At 41.6% G+C, this 19717-nt stretch overlaps 2 protein-coding genes across 4 annotated transcripts in view; both read right to left on the bottom strand.

Annotated features, from left to right (window-relative positions):
* Positions 1-430: 430 nt before the first annotated feature.
* On the bottom strand, positions 431-7524 carry tlcd5a (TLC domain containing 5a). Its single transcript, XM_017713061.2, has 3 exons — positions 7303-7524; positions 4494-4703; positions 431-1316 (listed from the first exon to the last, which is right to left on the bottom strand). Exons 2-3 carry the CDS (start codon positions 4687-4689, stop codon positions 784-786), a joined length of 729 nt encoding a protein of 242 aa, XP_017568550.1. The 5' UTR covers positions 4690-4703; positions 7303-7524; the 3' UTR covers positions 431-783.
* An 842-nt stretch (positions 7525-8366) lies between these two features.
* Positions 8367-19717, bottom strand: part of oafa (OAF homolog a (Drosophila)) — a 31371-nt gene continuing 20020 nt past the window's right edge. For all 3 annotated transcript variants that reach the window (XM_017713060.2, XM_017713059.2, XM_037546418.1), the window contains 3 exons: positions 15442-15576; positions 13580-13760; positions 8367-10658 (listed from right to left, as the gene is read on the bottom strand). In XM_017713060.2, coding sequence (XP_017568549.1) covers positions 10384-10658; positions 13580-13760; positions 15442-15576 — 591 coding nt within the window. In that variant the 3' untranslated portion in view covers positions 8367-10383. The remainder of the gene's footprint in view (positions 10659-13579; positions 13761-15441; positions 15577-19717) is intronic.

The raw sequence follows: 19717 nt of genomic DNA on the forward strand, positions 1-19717 counted from the left end.
AGCCCATTATTTCAGATAAGGTGAGTGTGTTAAGGCACGGAAAGCACTAAAAAGTCAGGTAGAAGTATTTTGTTACTTCATTGAAAAAAGTCTCAGGGTTGTAAAAGTAGCCTAGCACCCCAATTTGAGAAGTGCAAAAGTAAAAGGATGAAGTGGCCTCTTAGTACACGCATCTGTCTGCAGCTGAAATTTGCTTAAGCCTCATTCTTCTGTTTGCGGTTGTTCTGATATGAAATAAAATGCAAAAACATGAAAATGAGATGTCTGGACCACAGCAACAGCAGCCCAGGTGCTCTGTAACTGAGTACAAGTAGTTACTGCCCACCTCTTAATGGAATTATCAGACGTCTCATACAGTTTGAAACTATAATACTAGTCTAAAATTAAAATGTTATGCTGCCTCCAGCCCCAAAATAAATACACAACAGCATGATCATTTTTGCTTTTATTGGCATTTTTTATTAGTTTGTCATCCGTTTTAAAAAAAACTTAAAATGCACCATATTCTGTGATGACTTTGTAATATTGCACAAGTTAAAAAACTATCAAAACATTTCAGTGTGGCTTAATAACAATTAAGCAATACAAGTACTATGTATTTACCACAAATAAAAAGCCAGTGTGTGGCAATGATGTATACATAGCAATAAAAAATTTTAATCAGGTTAGACAGAATCATGTCTAAGAACAAGTAAACATCTAACAGCTGCAAAGATGTATTCGCTGGTAGGAACGATGTCCAAGCTGAGAAACTGGAGGCTCTTCAGTTTGAGGAGAGCTCTCTTAGTCCCTCTTAATCTCTTGGCCATTGACATCAGCCTGTACACGCCGGCTCTTCCAGCGCTGGTACTTTACGCTGCTTTTATGGTAAGCGAAACGGGCGATGTCGGCCACGAATATCCACGACAGGACGTACATGGCCACGCCGCCGCACTTGATGAAGAACTTTGGCCTCGGCGAGATCAGCTCACAGTACAGCATGGCGCCACCCACGAACACTCGCATGATCACGAACAAGAGCACAAACAGGACGTCCACCAGGTCACCCAAGAAGCTGTTGTAGCGGCCCGAGTGCTTCAGGAACCAGCGCGTCTGCAGCAGAGGGTTGGTGATCTCGCTGCCGAAGATGACGGCGCACGCCTCAATGCCTGACTCGCCCAGCCACAGGGTCAGCAGCATACCCAGAATGCTCATGGTGTGGTGGGCCAGCATCACCAAGCCCTCCGTCTGAAAGTACACGCACCAGCCCATGTCGAAGATGAAGTAACCCAGACTGAGCACCATAGCTGAGATTTGAAGGTTGGTGTTCTTTGTTCCTGAAAAAGAGAAACAAGTAAGAGGAAAAGGGGAAAAAGAGTGGACGATATGACAAAGAGTACACTATGTCCAAAAGTTTGTAGACACCTGTTCATCCACAGGCTATTAAGGATATTTTCAGGGGGTTTGTCTTTTCTTTGCTACTGTAACAGCCTTCAACTAACAGTAATCCTCTGGGAATGGTTTACGCCATGGTTTACCACTGGAACATTGCTGTGAGAATTGGACTGCATTCAACCACAAATGTACTGATGTTAGATGATCAGTTCTAGATCACAAATTACAATAACAGTAAGTAAAGGGAATTCTTTACTTTACTTGTATTTCTTTCCAACTTATCCTAACGGTACCCGATGGATTTCCATCACTCTAGAAAACAGTTTCACTGCTCCACTGCTCAATGTAGGGGATTTTATACCCCTCTAGCAGATGCTTGGCATTGGGAATGGTGATTTTACGCTCATGTGCTACTGCACCAGAATGTCCCGTTCTATTGGTCGATGCATTTTTTATGGAGATCATTCAAGCTGTGTGCATGCAATCAGTTGTGTCCGTATTTTGAGTGCACCTGAAAATAGCAGAAGTTACTTGTTAATTGGAAAGGGTGCCTCAATACTTTTGGACATACAGTGTATAATATCACAACACCTCATGACATTTTCATGGTACGTTGTGTGCATATGATCTTTTGCTTTTCAAATGTTTAGTTGGAAAAGACAAAAAAGAACCAGTAGTTCCACCTTTTATATCAACGTATCAATACAATGAATTTTGTTTAATGCTTCACATACAGCACTGAAAGAGATCCGATTAAACAGGCCTAATTATGCTGTCTTTCTCAGGGAACATGCAATTGGTCAGGGCTTTTTACATTTACATTTACAGCATTTGGCTGACGCTCTTATCCAGAGCGACTTACAATTTTGATCATTTTACACAGGTAGCCCGAGGCGGTGTTAGGAGTCTTGCCCAAGGACTCTTATTGGTATAGTGTAGGGTGTTTGCCCAGGTGGGGATTGAACCCCAGTCTACAGTGTAGAAGGCAGAGGTGTTAACCACTACACTATCCCAACCACTTTTAAGTACTAAAGATACTCACAGTATGTTCAGAAAAGCACACTGTGACTCAATAAAGACAAATATTAGCGCACTGCTCAACACTTCTCAAAATGACCATTTCTCATTCTTGAAACAACGGCCCAAGTTTGGGAAAAAATTGCCCAACCCAAGTCCACCAGTTTGCAGGGTGTTTCTAAACCAAAGCTAACATCTCTGAGCTAATATCCGACCTCACAAGGATTCTTCCCTTTACGTTTACGGCATTTGGCTGAGGCTCTTATCCAGAGCAACTTAAAATTTGATTATTCTACACAGGTAGGCGAAGGCGGTGTTAGGAGTCTTGCCCAAGGACTCTTATTGGTATAGTGTAGGGTGCTTGTCCAAGCAGGGGATTGAACCCCAGTCTACAGCGTAGAAAGAAGAGGTGTTAACCACTACACTAACCACACCTTTCTCTTATTATAGTGCCCACCTTTAAAATCAAACTATATTGATATCAATTATCAACAAGCACCGCTTTGCTGTAAAACATTTAGTTTAACATTAACATTTATTTTAAATTTAATAAGAAATTTAAAATATGCCTGATTATCATATACAACCTCAATTCCAATTAATTTGGGACGTTGTGTAAAACATACATAAAAACAGAATACGATGATTTGAAAATCCTTTTCAACCTATATTCAATTGAATACACTACAAAGACAAGATATTTAATGTTCAAACGGATAAACCTTTGTTTTTTGCAAATATTCACTCATTTTGAATTTGATGCCTGCAACATGTTCCAAAGAAGTTGGGACAGGGGCGTGTTTACCACTGTGTTACATCACCTTTCCTTTTAACAACACTCAATAAGCGTTTGGGAACTGAGGACACTAATTGTTGAAACTTTGAAGGTGGAATTCTTTCCCATTCTTGCTTGATGTACAGCTTCAGTTGCTCAACAGTCCGGGGTCTCCGTTGTCGTATTTTGCGCTTCGTAATGCGCCACACATTTTCAGTGGGAGACAGGTCTGGACTGCAGGCAGGCCAGTCTAGTACCCGCACTCTTTTACTACGAAGCCACGCTGTTGTAACACGTGCAGAATGTGGCTTGGCATCGTCTTGCTGAAATAAGAAGGACGTCCCTGAAAAAGACGCTGCTTGGATGGCAGCAGATGTTGCTCCAAAACCTGTATGTACCTTTCAGCATTAATGGTGCCTTCACAGATGTGCCAGTTACCCCTGCCATGGGCACTAACACACCCCCACACCATCAGAGATGCTGGCTTTTGAACTTTGCGCTGATAACAATCCAGACAGTCCTTTTCCTCTTTGGCCCGGAGGACACGACGTCCATGATTTTCAAAAACAGTTTGAAATGTGGACGCGTCAGACCACAGGACACTTTTTCACTTTGCATCAGTCCATCTCAGATGAGCTCGGGCCCAACGTTTCTGGGTGTTGTTGATATCTGGCTTTCGCTTTGCATGGCAGAGTTTTAACTTGCACTTGTAGATGGAGCGACGAACTGTGTTCACTGACAGTGTTTTTCTGAATGTTCCTGAGCCCATGTGGTTGAAAGGATTTGCAAATCATCATATTCTGTTTTTATTTATGTTTTACACAACATCCCAACTTCATTGGAATTGGGGTTGTAGAACTATTTTCTTTACTAAAGAACTCCTGAAGAACCATCATTTTGAAGAGTGGACTTCTTTCCCTTTGGCTCCTGGCTCCAACAGCAGCTCTGTATGTGAGCTTATTTGGGCTGCCAGTGCACAGACTCGACCTAATATCATGTGTAGACCTAATAAAGTGATTTAGGCTATCAAAATTTTGCAAATGTCCCTTTTTTATTTATGTTTTACATAACATCCCAACTTCATTGGCTTTGGGGTTGTAAATTGATAACTGATCACTGTAGTTCATCGAGAAATAATGCATCATTGATTATACCTGATTCTAATATTCCAAAATTGCCACCTTTGGATAGACTGTGCGATTAAACTGTTCTAATGTCACACAATCAGGGTTGAGTTTAGTCTAGGTAGACTGTACAGGGCTGGGCCGTCTCTGGCTAACACACATAACAGTAAGTTATGATTGTATACCCATTATATTTTTTTTACCTGGGTAGCTGAAAGGCCAAGGTCCATCTATGTAGCCGATGTAGGCAGTTATGCAGATTGCCAGGATTCCGTGGAACAGTGTAACCAGCCGACAGTTCCATTCATAACCACAAGAGCCATTTGTGTAGCAGAGCAGAGCATAAAGAGCGATCCATCCGGCTAAGCAAGCACCAACTCCAAGAACCAGCGGCGACATCTTGCAGCTGTGGGCTGAAATTTTTATCCATTTTAATGCGCTTTTGGGTGCTCAAATTCCAATAACTAAAAAGCATGGCAATGTTAACAGTGCTGAGTTCAATATTTATGAGAATACTTACTCTAAATCCTCAAAGCTTCCAGCAAATCAGCCAAATTCTGCTGTTTTAAGAGAGGAACTCTTTGCCTCACTTCTAAAGCCACTCCCATGCATGAAGGAACACAACAAGGTTGCACATCATGCATTGAGAAATGACTAAAACCTGGCTCGCTTCAGCTCATGACAAAACTAGAGTAAAGGTATCTGGCAAGCTCAGAGACAGCGGCGAGTCTCACATGAGAAAAGCGATGTTCGAGTTTGACACAAACCATGTTTAAATCCTGTAGGCCAGCACTGAGCAGCAGTCCAGCCTATAGCCATCACCGCAGCGCAAGAGCCGTCTGTGTAGTTATTACAGATATGCGGTAAACATGCATTGTTAAAAAGGTGGGAGTGAACAAATGCCAGCCAGACTTCAAAATATGCGATTACTTCGCAAAATATGTGCAGATGGATTCACGTACACAGACGTGCAATGCATTCAACAGGCTGTTCGGGACAGTATGCAGGGGGGGAGGAGCACCAGAGAACAACAGCCTGAAGTGTTTCACGTCTGATAACAGTATCTCCCACACCCACTCGCATACGTATGTGTGTATAGACTAGTTCAAGGGGTCGGAACCACAGTTCCAAAATGTCAAAAATATCAGTGTTTACAATGAAATAAAACAATAATAACGATGCAGTTATAAACGTATAAACGGACGCTGTTATAAAGCTTCATGATTCTGCTATAAAACGTCCACTGTGCAAGGTTATGGATTAATAATTAATCTGCAGGAAGCGGTGAAAAGTAATGTTAGTTATTTCCAACAACATGAAGAGAGCTTCAGAGGACCGCCTGACGACTGAGAAAGCGGTCTAACTTTGAAAATGAACTAATATTAAGATTAGTACTAAATTAATATGCGGAATGCCTCGTGTTGGTCAGCGCCAGGATAATTCGATAATTACAGGATATTAACTGTCTTCAGTAAAGGCATTGGTTCTATTAAGAATCATGAAATGTACATAGAACCATTTCATTCATGCTCTCATGTTCTTCTGTGTGGAGAAATGGTTCACCAGACCGATGGAGAATGTGTTGCACATGGCTCCATTGAACCTTATTGAAAATGGTTCTATGTAGCACCAAAAGGGTTCTGCTGTCGTCGCCATGTCGAGCTAGTAACAGCAGGAGAACCCTTTCGGTGCTATATAGAACCTTATTGAAAATGGTTCTATGTAGCACCAAAAGGGTTCTGCTGTCGTCGCCATGTCGAGCTAGTAACAGCAGAACCCTTTCAGAGCTATATAGAACCTTATTGAAAATGGTTCTATGTAGCACCAAAAGGGTTCTGCTGTAGTCTCCATGTCGAGCTAGTAACAGCAGGAGAACCCTTTCGGTGCTATAAAGAACCTTATTGAAAATGGTTCTATGTAGAACTAAAAGGGTTCTGCTGTCGTCACCGCGTCGAGCTAGTAACAGCAGGAGAACCCTTTTGGTGTTATAAAGAAGCTTATTGAAAATGGTTCTATGTAGCACTAAAAGGGTTCTGCTGTCGTCAACACGTCAAGCTCGTAAGTGGGAGAACCCTTTAGGTGCAATAAAGAACCTTATTGAAAATGGTTCTATGTAGCACTAAAGGGTTCTGCTGTCGTCACCGCGTCGAGCTAGTAACAGCAGGAGAACCCTTTTGGTGTTATAAAGAAGCTTATTGAAAATGGTTCTATGTAGCACTAAAAGGGTTCTGCTGTCGTCAACACGTCAAGCTCGTAAGTGGGAGAACCCTTTAGGTGCTATAAAGAACCTTATTGAAAATGGTTCTATGTAGCACTAAAGGGTTCTGCTGTCGTCACCGCGTCGAGCTAGTAACAGCAGGAGAACCCTTTTGGTGTTATAAAGAAGCTTATTGAAAATGGTTCTATGTAGCACTAAAAGGGTTCTGCTGTCGTCAACACGTCAAGCTCGTAAGTGGGAGAACCCTTTAGGTGCTATAAAGAACCTTATTGAAAATGGTTCTATGTAGCACTAAAGGGTTCTGCTGTCGTCACCGCGTCGAGCTTTACTGAAGACCTTCCTTTTTAAGAGCGTAGCTCAGTTTTTCTGTCTACAGTAGAAGTTAAAGTTGAAGTAATAAATGATTAATGATTCCACACTTGTGGACAGCAGCGTGTAGGCATTGAGGAGAACTACATATACTGATATTCTCAGATGGCCTGATTTTACTCACTTTTACCACCTTATTTCCACATTAAATACGCATTTAAACACAGTGTAACTGCGCTAGCAGCCGCAGCTAAAAACATCTGAGCTATTACACGTTATTCCTCATGTTATTCCGCACATCCAATCAGCTTTAGTCGTTTAACGCAATTTTCCAGCTCATTAAGTTAGCAGCTCGCTAATTATGTGCCAATTACATTCAATACGAAGTGAAGAAACGGCTAAAATATGATGTTCGGAACAGGAACGACTGGAAATGGCGTGTCAAACACTCAAAAACAAGCCTACAGTATCAAAGGAAAACCCACCTTGGCACCACGACCTGGCGGTGTTTGTGGAGCCCCTCAGGACGCCGTGCCCCTCAGCGCTCTCGGCCACAGCGCGGCTCCTGCAGCCCGCAGAGCGGCCGCAGCTCCCACCATCACCGGAGACAGCGCGGAGCTCCACAGGCGAACAAAAGCCACATTCGCCTTCTCCTCCTACAGCTGCTGCTCAGCGAGGCGGACAACAGAAAGGCAAAGATAAGAGCCGGGATGGGGGGCTGATCCTAATGGCATCGCGACCCCTAGCGGTGTGGATATGCAGGAGACAAGATGGAGCTCTCTGTGCTGTCTGGACCAAATGCATTAAGAGTTATTCTGATGGCCTAAATCACTTTATTAGGTCTACGCATGATATTAGGTCGAGTCTGTGCACTGGAAGCCCAAATAAGCTCCCATACAGAGCTGCTGTTGGAGCCAGGAGCCAAAGGGAAAGAAGTCCACTCTTCAAAATGATGGTTCTTCAGGAGTTCCTTAGTAAAGAAAATGGTTCTACAACCCCAATTCCAATGAAGTTGGGACGTGGTGTAAAACATAAATAATTCCACCTTATGTTGCCACCTTTAATGTTGCAAGTGGTCACGGTTGTGTATAGAACCCTTTTCTTTACTGAAGAACCATTGAAGAACCATCATTTATTAGTGTGTAAGGTTTAACCAAACAAGATTGTTCACACAAACGTTACTGTATTTCACTGAAACAGCACAGCTTACTTAGTTCCACGCCATTATACACATCTGTTGAGCAACATTGAAAGTAAAATGATTAATATATTAATTATTAATCATATATTAATATGATTAATATATCAATAATATGAGGTAAAACAAAATGTGAGACTACACTGTACTAAACATAAACACAACAAAAGGTTTCAAACACAAAGTTACTACACTAACGATGTGCACAGGCTCAGCTGAGGGGTAGGGCAAATTGATGACACACCGGCCAGAGCGCTGAACAGATATCCGAGCTTTTCCGACAAAGGCGGATTTGCATTATCTAGAGAAAACGGTTTAAGTGATTCCCCCCCCACAAACCAAAACAACAGCTTTGCCATTTATGGAATATACATTTTATTTCAAATTATTACTTCACATTCATATTTGTATCCAACATTTTCATAGAAAAATAATTGACACTTTATTTCTTTATTTTATGTTTATCCATAAAAGAATCAGTAAAACACTGAAGCATTAAGGCACTTGAAATCTTTTAAGGTCAGTTAAACTCAGCTGGGCAGTCAGCTTTCTCATTTTGTGTGACAGTTTAAAGTGATTCAGACGTTTTTAGTACCACGGACAACTATTCCGACGGTAATATGAGTCAAGTTGTGAAGAACTGACAAACTCCTGGGAAGGAAATGCAAAGCTCCTGCTCTCAATAATAAGCGTGTTGTAAATTTGGTCCTGCTTGATAACGTCAACCTTTTAAGCTTGAGAGATCTCAAAAAGGTGCTACAGACTGTTCATCGTACATTATAAGGTACAGTAGATTAATTTCATTAGTTCTGATTGGCAGTTTTCAGCTGAAGGGCCCACATCATGGAAAAAAAACACAGATTTTATAGGGTTAATAGTGTAAACACTTAAAGTTTTAAAATGTTCTCTTCACGTCTTAGTCTTTACAGTCCATTTATGGAAACTAACCTGCATAAACAACCCATTCTGAATCAGTGTGTTTGTGAGGTCACAAAATCGGACTTATTTACATATAACCACCTGTTCAGCCTACAGCAGTTTATACTCTCGTTTACACTCAAGTTATAGAAAGTGTTACAGCTTGGAGGCACAAAACGGGGCAGTCAATCAGAACAGATTCACTTACATATCAGTCTTAAAGGCACAGTATGAAAACGATCATGATTAATTTGTTATGATAAAGAGAGGTTGGGGAAATTCTCACGTAAAAAAAATTAATAAGAACTCTTTTTGGCACATAAAACAAACGTTCTTAGTGAATTCAGGGCAAAAATATAAAATACAAGATGTAGGACACGGGCCCTTTAAACTGTACAGAGTCTGAGCCTTAGCAGTGTTTTTCTGTGTAACCAGAAGGTGGCACTGTTGGGTGAAATTTGATAAAGACTTCCAACTGTTGCAGTAATATTGCCATATTGTTTTACTAAATACACAGCGCTGCAGGCATTATTTTGGTTTTGGATAAGGCTTAAAACAGACGCTTACATCCCTGAAGGAAAAAAATCCTTAAACTGTGCTGCTTAGATATAAACTACAAAGGCAAAATACTGATGAAATGCCCCTAACAACTTATCAAAAGGCCCAAAGATCTGCATAGATGGACACATACCATCTGTGACTATGCTGACAAATTCCCTTACCTCATTCCGAGTGATGGACAGAAACTGATCAGATCCAGACATAATAATGTAGAATTTCATCTGGCACCAAAAACATTAGCAACAAAAATCTCAAAACCTGGGAAAAAAAAAAACACCCCAACCATAACATCCACAAAATGGGAGAGCCCCCTCTCAGGTGTCATCTGATTACAAATGACACAAGGCAATAAAATATTCCAACAAAAATAAGAAACAGATTTCTTTCCAAACATGTGCTTTTGTTTCTTCAGTAATTTCCCACAGCAAAACAATAAATAACACCAGGTGCAGAAAAGGAATAGCTTGGCAACCTGACTGAACATGATCCAGCTAATCGGCAGATCCTAGCTTGTTGCAATATTATTAACTGATTCACAGCCATCTCAACCCAGTCTGTTTGGGTCTACAGAACAGTTTGTGTCGGCTCTGTAGATGCCCAGTCAGTTCTAATGTGACTCGAAGAGCTAATTAATAGTTCCCAGTCTAAAGATTTCCAGAAAAATACAACTGTCCTGGAGGGACACACTGTTTGCACAGAGACAAAGCTGCTCATCTTATCTCGAGCTGAAGGCATTTGACTGTAGGAGCCACATGTAATCTCAGCGGTCCCAACTCAAACGGCCAAGGGCTAAACTGAAATCCAGAGGCCTGATCATAAATAAGAGGGTTTCATGGAAAGAAATGTTAATATAAGCATTGTCCTGGCTGTAGATATAGAGCCCACCATGCTAGGTCTCTTCTTCCCACAGGCAGAGGTGTTTGTGAGGGGTATAGTAGGTGAAGTTGTAGCCTTTGCTGCAACTTTTAATGCCGCACTTGTAGGGAGTGCCGCGGCCCGTGGCGTCCCGGTTACGACAGTATTTGAGCAGGCAGGGGTACCACTCCAGTCTCAGGCTGTAGCTGCAGGAGCACGGCTGCCACAGATCCTTCACTGAGCGGCAGCTCTGCAGGTCAGGAACCTCCACACCCTGCGGCAGGATCTCAAACATGGAGCCCTCCACACCTGCACACAGCAACACCACGCTCAGACACACAGCTTGGACGATTTCTTAAGTAAAATAAAAAAAAAAGTCAATCATGTCATGTCAACGTCTGAAGCAGAGCTACAAGGCTCATGAAGATAACTCAGCAATGAGGGCTACTGGCCATTAAGTATCACTGTGCAAACTGCATACCGTATTATTACATTGTTGCCTGACACCATTTGACATACTGTTATTAGCAATGGACATTGTCAAATTTCATAATCTGATTCCATACATGAGTCTAAAGGCTACAGGTTACCGCATAGCAAACACAGGCAGATGAAACCCAGCGCCCACCTAAAGCGATATTGAGTATTATCACTATTACTGTAATCTATTAAACCCAGACCCGGACCACAAATCCGTAGTGGGTGACATTACAGCTGAACAATATTTATCATTATCGTGACAAAAGTACATCACAATGTCATCATATACTTTTGTGAGTGTATTATGGATATTGTCAGTACTTAAAAACCACTTCTTAACTGTATGTTTCATTAAGAGATCATAATTTGTCCTGTTTAATTGGGCAGTAAATAAAATGTTGAATAGTAATTTGAAGTCATAGCTTTTTTATTTATATGCTAAGCAGTTTGGGGCAGTCGTGGGCTGGAGGTCAGGGAACTGGCCCTGTAACCGGAAGGTTGCAGGTTCGATCCCCAGGGCCGACAGTCCATGACTGAGGTGTCCTTGAGCAAGACACCTAACCCCCAGTTGCTCCCCGGGCGCTGTGGATAGGGCTGCCCACCGCTCCGGGCAAGTGTGATCACTGCCCCCTAGAGTGTGTGTGTATTCACTAGAGTGTATGTGGTGTTTCATTTCATGGATGGGTTAAATGCGGAGGTGGAATTTCCCCATTTGTGGGATTAATGAAGTATCACTTAACTCACTTAACTTAAGCCTCTGTATTGCCTCAGGTAACGTTCAGCTAGGCTTGTCACGTTAAAGATGATTTCATATCTTTCAGCTCAAAAACATTGAGCTTGTGAAGACTGAAGTAGCTGACACTAAACAAGATTAATTTGATGAACGATGTTGAAGGTTTTATTCCATTCAATTTAGGACGATGCTTGAAGCCTGTAGATGGCTGCAGTAGTCTTTCTACGTTTCCTTCACAGGACTAAACATATTAGAACTAGTAAAGGGGCGTCGACTCCAAAAGACTTCATTCTTGGACTCAAACAAGTCTGAAAGTCAGAGTCGATTCTTGGCTACTTGGAAGGTTGAAATGCTTGAAATACTCTTCAGACATGATGTTGTGACTGGCTCATGGAAGTAACTGGTATCCCCAAGGTCTATTATTTACCAATGAAGCCTGGCTGTTTTCACAGCATGTGGAATGAAGGAAACCATCTGGGGTTGCGTAACATTTCTTTGTTTAATTTTCAGACTTGGTGAGCATACAAGAGCACTACCCTGCTAGCTTAATCGAGTCCTTCTATCTATCTATTTCATGCTAAAACTGCTCACTGACCACTGTAAACACAAACACCAGTCACAAAATACCATTAAGATGTCTGCACTTCACCCTAGGCATCTGCAAGTGCAGCTCTTGCTATGAAAAACTAAGCTCTTCGTAAATAATCTTTATAGTAAGGATGCTACAAACAGGAATTAGGGATAAAATTCTTAAAAAGAACATTGCTTAACCAGTAAACATGGTTAACAGGTAAATAATATTATTGTGTGTGTGTGTGTTTATTGTGTGTGTGTGTGTTTAATGATTTAGCCTAGATTTCATCAGAAGCAGACCCAGTGGAAGTTGAAGAAGTCTGAGTTAGTGCACAGTAATGTTGGTCTGTCAGCCAGAAGCTCTTCTTGAGCTCACAGTGATCATATTGCTGTGATCTATGAGCACTCTAAAAAGTAAGTAAACTACATTTAGGATGCCCCATTTCCACTCCATCTTTGTATCCATGGCACTCCTGCTGTGTAGTTTCAAATGAACTAACCAGATTTGGGTGCGGCCACTAATTAGAACCTCTGAGTGGCTCTACACTGCCCTCTGGTGGAGTAGAGACTTGAGATCACACACTCCCACACACACACACACACACACACACTTTCTAATCCGCTTCTCCCTCAGGGTCGCGGGGTGCCTATCCCAGCTGTCATCGGGCAGAAGGCAGGATACACCCTGGACAGGTCGCCAGTACATCGCAGGGCAGGCAGACAGACAGACTTATACAAATCACACACACACCTAGGGGCAATTGGCCTAACTGCACGTCTTTGGACTGTGGGAGGAAACCCACGCAGACACGGGGAGAACATGCAAACTCCACACAGAGAGGACCCCAGTCGCGGTATCGAACCCAGGCCCTCCTCGCTGTGAGGCGACAGCGCTACCCACCGCGCCACCCGACTTGAGATCTCATGATTCTTAAATATGGGAACATACAAAAATTCTAATTCTCTATTTCATTTTTTTTCAGCACTATAAGAGTGTGACTCACTCTTAAGTGTTATCTTTAAAAATCTACAAAAGTACCTAAAAATTCAGGATTCAACTGGCTGCCCATTTTTAACTATACTACACTAGTGATATTTGCTACATGCACAGGGCCTAATTTGTGGGACATAATATTCAATCAAAACTGAAGAAGAAAACTTTGGATCACCTACCCTTGGACAAACTATACCTTTAATCAACAGCCAATTTTATTTATTTTTTGCTTACTTTGCACTGTAGGCAAAATAATGCTATAAAACCAGTCGGCCAGATATATGAATGTTTGTGCACTTGTGCATTTGCTATATGTAGTAATGACTGTAATACTGACTCTGTGGAACGGAAATGACTGGGCCTGCACTATACTTAAGACATAAATGGCAGTAGGTTGGTGCTGTATTAGAGTGTGCTGGTTTGGGCAGGGTGTAATTAGAGGTTGCTTGCCTGTGTCCAGCCAATGGCGCACATCAGCCTCACGCGTGTACACAGCTTCGTGGGCCATGCTGCACGTGTTGTAGAGGTGGGTGCTCAGCTGCCACGCCCGCGTCAAGTTCACAGCCACGTTCATGCTCACCGTCTCCATCGCCCTCTTTTCCTCCGCTGCCCGGATGGTGTGTGGGTTTTTCTGTATGCATGAAACATTAAATCAATCAGAAAATGTTGACCAGCATGAGCCAGCACTTGAGCCAGACGTGGTTTGATGCAAGCGTGTGATGATTTCGCCAGGCAGGTTACACATTGCTAATTGGTAGGTTGTGAGCTTCTATTACTTTTTAGCTCGTGACAGCCCAAGATGCATCTGTGATAGCTACAGCACGTTAAGCTGGCCACAACTATCTGGACTTTGTCAGCTGCATTCTGATCGGCTAGTGATTAGTCTGTCATTGATGTCAAAAATGTTGATGAATTTCAAAGCATTAAAATAGTTTTAAAAGCTATTCAATTGTTTCTTTGAAGAACGTGGTAGGTAGTAAATGAAATACCCACCGAAGTGTCAGGTTTTAGACTGAAAAATGACTTTGGTTTTGGGGAAAGACATGAGTAAAATGCGTCTCAGCTCTCATTTATCAGGTAAAATGAGTCACTTTTTTGAAATAAGTGGCAAAATTGCTTAAGAGAAAAAGGGAAAGGGTTAAGCTAAGCAACCACAAACTGTTAGATAGTAAATTTCGCAATTAAATTTTTAAGTTGTATGCTATATTTTATTGCATTTGGCTATGTAAAGGTACATATATTTACTTTTTCCTGAGAAAAATGTATTTAAAATGACAAAGCTGGACCTTACAACCATTGTTACACCCTTCAGGGTACATTTACATCATTCGTACCTTAATGATAAAAAAAATTTAAAAAAAAATGTACCTGCACAGTACTTTTAATCTGACAGTGTACATTAAACATTCAAGTCTCAAGTCTGAAAAAAAAACGATATGTTGGCCTTCTTGGCAAAAGCCCTGAGGATTAAAATTCTCCTAAATAATCACATTTAAATTTAAATCTCAATATTGGTCAGAAAAATCACAAATTAGATATTTTCCCCAAATCATTCAGCCCTAACTCCTACACACTAAACCCCTAGTCCCAACAAAACAACTGTCCGTGGCTGGCTATTTTGCATGTCAGTCATATTACACTTTCTGGTCAAATTAGACGATTCTCAGCCACATTAAAGCGACTAAGCACAACCAATCCGTACAAAAACGGAAAGTAACCTTCTCAAAATATGTCCTGGCTGATCTAAGTTAAGTGGTACTTTTTTAATCCCACAAGCGGGGAAATTCCATGAAGTGAAACACCACATACACACTAGTGAATACACACACACACACACACACACACACACACACACACACACACACTTGCCCGGAGCAGCTCGATCCACGGCGCCCGGGGAGCAATTGGGGGTTAGGTGTCTTGCTCAAGGACACCTCAGTCATGTGCTGTCGGCTCTGGGGATTGAACCAGCGACCTTCCGGTCACAGGGCCAGCTCCCTAACCTCCAGCCCACGACTGCCCCTTCAAAGATAGTTTGCCTATTACACTGGGCCAAGGAGAAAACTGTGAACATATCGATTTGAATATTAACCAACCTATGACTTTAATCCAGAGGGCCACTGCTCACAATTAAATATTACTGAATTATTTTACATTATTTCCGTGTAGCTACTAAAAAAAGCTTCAGCATGTGGATGTCTGAAATTTAAGGGGTTTGTCTCTTGCCTCTACAACCTGCCAACTTGGCACCCTGCCAGCCTCACTGGCCTCTCTCTCTCTGTGTGTGTAGGGCTCTGGAGAAGGGTACTGACCTGTCGGAGTCTGGCCATGGACTCGCTGGGGATGATCTCATTGTGGTTAAGGCGAGTGATGAAGCACAGTGCCTGGTATTGACTCTGTCCTCTTTCCAGTTCACCCAAGATTAATGCCCGGAATATCTTCACATCCTGCACAACACAGAGAGACAGTTTTACTCCATCTGCTTCAGTACTGTCAGCCGCAGTCCAGGTCAAAAAAAGAGGATACAAAAAAAAGGTTCTTATATTAATTAATTTCTTCATTTTACAGTAATATTGAAAACATCAAAACTATAAAATAACACATACGGAATTAAACAATGGATACATTTGTTCTGTGTTCAAGTTTATTTTAACCACCAAATCGGTCACCCTCAGATACTCAGTACTTAACGCTGTCCTCTTTGAGAGAAAGGAGAAGATCAAGCTCCACTCTTACTTCAAATCGGGAAAAAAAATCCCCAAAAAAGTGTTTACATGCATCCTTCCACTGTGAGAGGACAACTCAACACTATAAGTCTGAAAGGACATCTAGACGCCCTTACTGAGAAAAAGAAATAGATAAAAAGACAAACAAACAAACAAAAACAAAGCTGCTGGTGTTCTCAGAACAATGGACTGACCACCCCAGAGTCCAAACACCATCACTGAATGTGTATGGGATTATCTGGATCGTGAGAAGCAGGAAAAGGAAACTTCTAACTTACTCAACTTCGACTGAACTTTGGTGTTAGGTGTGGAAAAATATCCCTGCAGATTTCTTTGAATAATTAAAAAAGTTTCCTGAAAAGTATAAAAGTTGCAATAAAAGAACACAAAGAGAAATCTTTTTAGTTGTTGAGGTGTCTGTGTAATTTTCTGTTAAATATAGTTTTTATATATATATATATATATATATATATATATATATATATATATATATATATTTATTAAATGCCCCCCTCTCATTTATAACACTTACAAATGAATAAATCTGAGCATAAGCCTTCAGATCAACGTGTCTTTAGGATTATTAAAAAATTCTAACCAACTGGTTGACTGGTACTGCACAAACGTCACGTGTGGGATCATCATAAGTCAGACTGTATAACATCACAGCTTTCTCATACACAGTATACAGCATGTATGGCCTCTTGTTCTTGGCTATTTGTGAGGCCACTGGTGAGCTTATTTTTGACTTCCCTAGCAGTTAAAATTCCAGCTCAGCTGTTAAGTAAAAAGACTGCAGTCAGATCATGAATTAAAGATTTGGTAGCGCTCTGAGCCAGGACAATGCAGACACACTGTATATTTGAAATTACTGGGTTGCCATCGGCAACAGGACCAGAACCCTGGCAGCGCTCCCACATCTAAAAGGAGTTCCATGTGAGGGCATGATGGGAAGCCCTGGAGACAAGATTGAGACCACAGACCTGTATCCATTCATCAGATCACTCACTCCCTGTTGGGCTCTGCATGTTGGTAGGAAACACAGGTTCAGCAGAAGCAGCCCAGCTTCAAGGGCCTCTGCTCTTCTAGGATGATCAAAATAAACAGAGACAAATTGTCTTTGTTTGCTTTGCTCTCATCTCCAACTTTCCATCTGTTTTCAAGAACTGCTCAGTGTCAGTGCAAGAACATAAAGGCACACGCTCACTTTAGCTCTGACACACAAGTCACCAAGAATCCCTTAGCCACTCCGCTGTTTCGTGCCAATGGTAATGAAAGAGTCACGGATCTGCACTGCATAAGCATAAATAACATATTTACAAAGCAATACTTTTAATATTTCTAAACAGCTTATGCCAGTATGTGCAAGATAACATGTTTTTTCCTAAAGGCGTAGTGAAGCATATCGTTGCTGTCCGAAGAAAAATGGAGATACAAGGTTTTGGCATTTTTCAGTTTTTGACATAATTTGAAAGTATATGTTACTCTTTACATTGTAAATTTTATGATGAATGGCCTAAAAGAAATGACCCAAAATGACATGGGAAAAATTCTGGTTCCATTGACTTACATTGAAAGTAAAGCATGTTTTTTCCTTCTCCTGTAAAGTTACTATTTTGGAGATACAAGGTTTTCTTCCCACAGCAGCAATATAAACATAACAGATGGGGAAAACTGTGACTATGAAGAGATGCACGTGGTCAATACTCAAAAAGCCATGGCATTCCAGCAATGATTAACTGGTATTAATGGACCCAAAGCATGCCAGGACAACATTCCCCACAAAGTGACACCACCACCACTAGCCTAGATTGTTGATACAAGGTAGGTTGGGTTCATGGATTCATGCTTTTGGCACGAAATTCTGACCCCAACATCTGTGTGTCTCACCAGAAACCGAGATTCATCAGCCCAGTCTACGAGTTTTCAGCTGTCCAGTTTTGGTGAGCCTGTGCCCACTGCAGCCTCAGCTTTACGATTTAGCTGAAAGGGTCTTCTGCTGTTGTAGCCCATCCACCTCAAGGTTTGATGCATTGTGCACTCTGAGATGCTTTTCTGCTCACCTAAATTGTATTGAGTTAGCCCAGCCATTCGGTTAGCTTGAACCAGTCAGGCCATCCTCTCTCTCATCAACAAGGTGTTTCAGTCTGCAGTCTGTTTTTTCTACATTGCACCATTCTAAGTAATCACACACACACCCCCCATTCTCAAAGACTGGTGTTGGTGTGTGTGTGTGTGTGTGTGTGTGTGTGTGTGTGTGTGTGTGTGTGTAAATCCCAGCAGAGCAGTGGTTGAGCAGAAATACCCAAACCAGTCTGTCTAGCACCAACAGTCATACCATGGTCAAAATCACTGAGATCACATTTCACATTGGGAATACAGGTGTTCATAAAGTGCTCAATATAACACAATAAGTGTATATATATATTCCCAAAAACCTGTATTTAGAAGAATTACAGACACAGAACATCTACTCAGAGTGCAAAAGTACTTACATGTATACTTGAACATCAAAAGTAAAAGTACTTTCAGTTACATACATACTGAGTACTTTTTTGATGAACGGCATCTGTTCAGGTAAAACTTTGTTGAGTTAGTTGTTCATGCCTGCAGCCACATAGTCTCCTTAACAGAAGCTGTACTTTTGTACACAAGGAGAAACATACAGAACTGACATACTGTGTTCTTAACTAGGCCTCTGCCTTAAAACGTGCATTATGTGGGAAAATGATTACTTTAAGGTGCCTTATGTCAATACAATGTAACTTTTTGTATAAATCTTATGCTGTTTTGTGATTAATGGCAAATCTGTTCATAAATATCCCTATATTGCTTTTCAAAGACTGTTATATTTTGTGACAGTTTAAATGCCTCCACACTTCACAGCAGAGCTATGTCCTAAACCTGGAGGTTTCATTTCAGTCCTGGGGGGGACGGGGTCAGCCCAGTCTGGTGTTTTCCCTGCTCAAAACACACCAACTAAACCCAACACTTACCAGAGGGAATTGAATCAGGTGTGAGCAAGAAAGTCACCTAACCAGGACTCTGGCCTCCCAAGAATGGGATTGAATACATAAACTATGCCCTGTTTACTATGTAGTGCAGTATTTTCTGAGTCTACCATTATGTAGCAGTGTCCGAAAAGCAGCAGGCACCATTAGGGCACTCATAACACAACTCGCTGCAACAAATACTGTACAAATGATGTGCTCTCACAAACGTAGGACAGCTATGTTTTATTTGTCATGATGTTTTGCATGATTCGACTTTTGGAATGAGGAACAAACCCGTTTAACACAAATTCTTTTTGCTGTAATATGTTTTATATAATGCTGCATGTAGGGACTAGTGATTACAGTAGGGTTCTGAATGCAAGGTTTCAATCCACTTTGCAAAATCAGTGCCACTTTGAAAATCAGTTAAAGCCGTAGTGTCACACCTTTCTCACCCAAATACAATTTACTTCCAAACCACACAATTTTTATTCAACAAATTAACATACTAGATACCCAAACATTACGCCAATTCGACAAGTGTTATGCTAAGGCAAGAGCACAAGTCTAAAGCCACATTATGTCTTAAAACTGCAGGTGTGAACTCCTACTGGCTCTCTGGATATGCAGATGGTTGGGTGTCATGGATCTTCACAATAGGAGAAGAAGCACAGGCTCGTAAAGGGACAGGAGAGGCCAACCTGGAGGACTCCTGGCCCAGGCGACGGAACATCAACGGAACACAAGAGGGGAGTGCAGCCAGCTGTTATTTCAATAAGACCTCCCAGTCAGCACAGGGAAAGAGGGGCAGGGAGAGGGGGAGGGTGAGCACTACAGGACCAAATAATTACAGGGAAGCATCGTCAGTG

This window comes from Pygocentrus nattereri, chromosome 17 (assembly GCF_015220715.1).
Source record: "Pygocentrus nattereri isolate fPygNat1 chromosome 17, fPygNat1.pri, whole genome shotgun sequence".
Taxonomy (NCBI): Eukaryota; Metazoa; Chordata; class Actinopteri; order Characiformes; family Serrasalmidae; genus Pygocentrus; species Pygocentrus nattereri.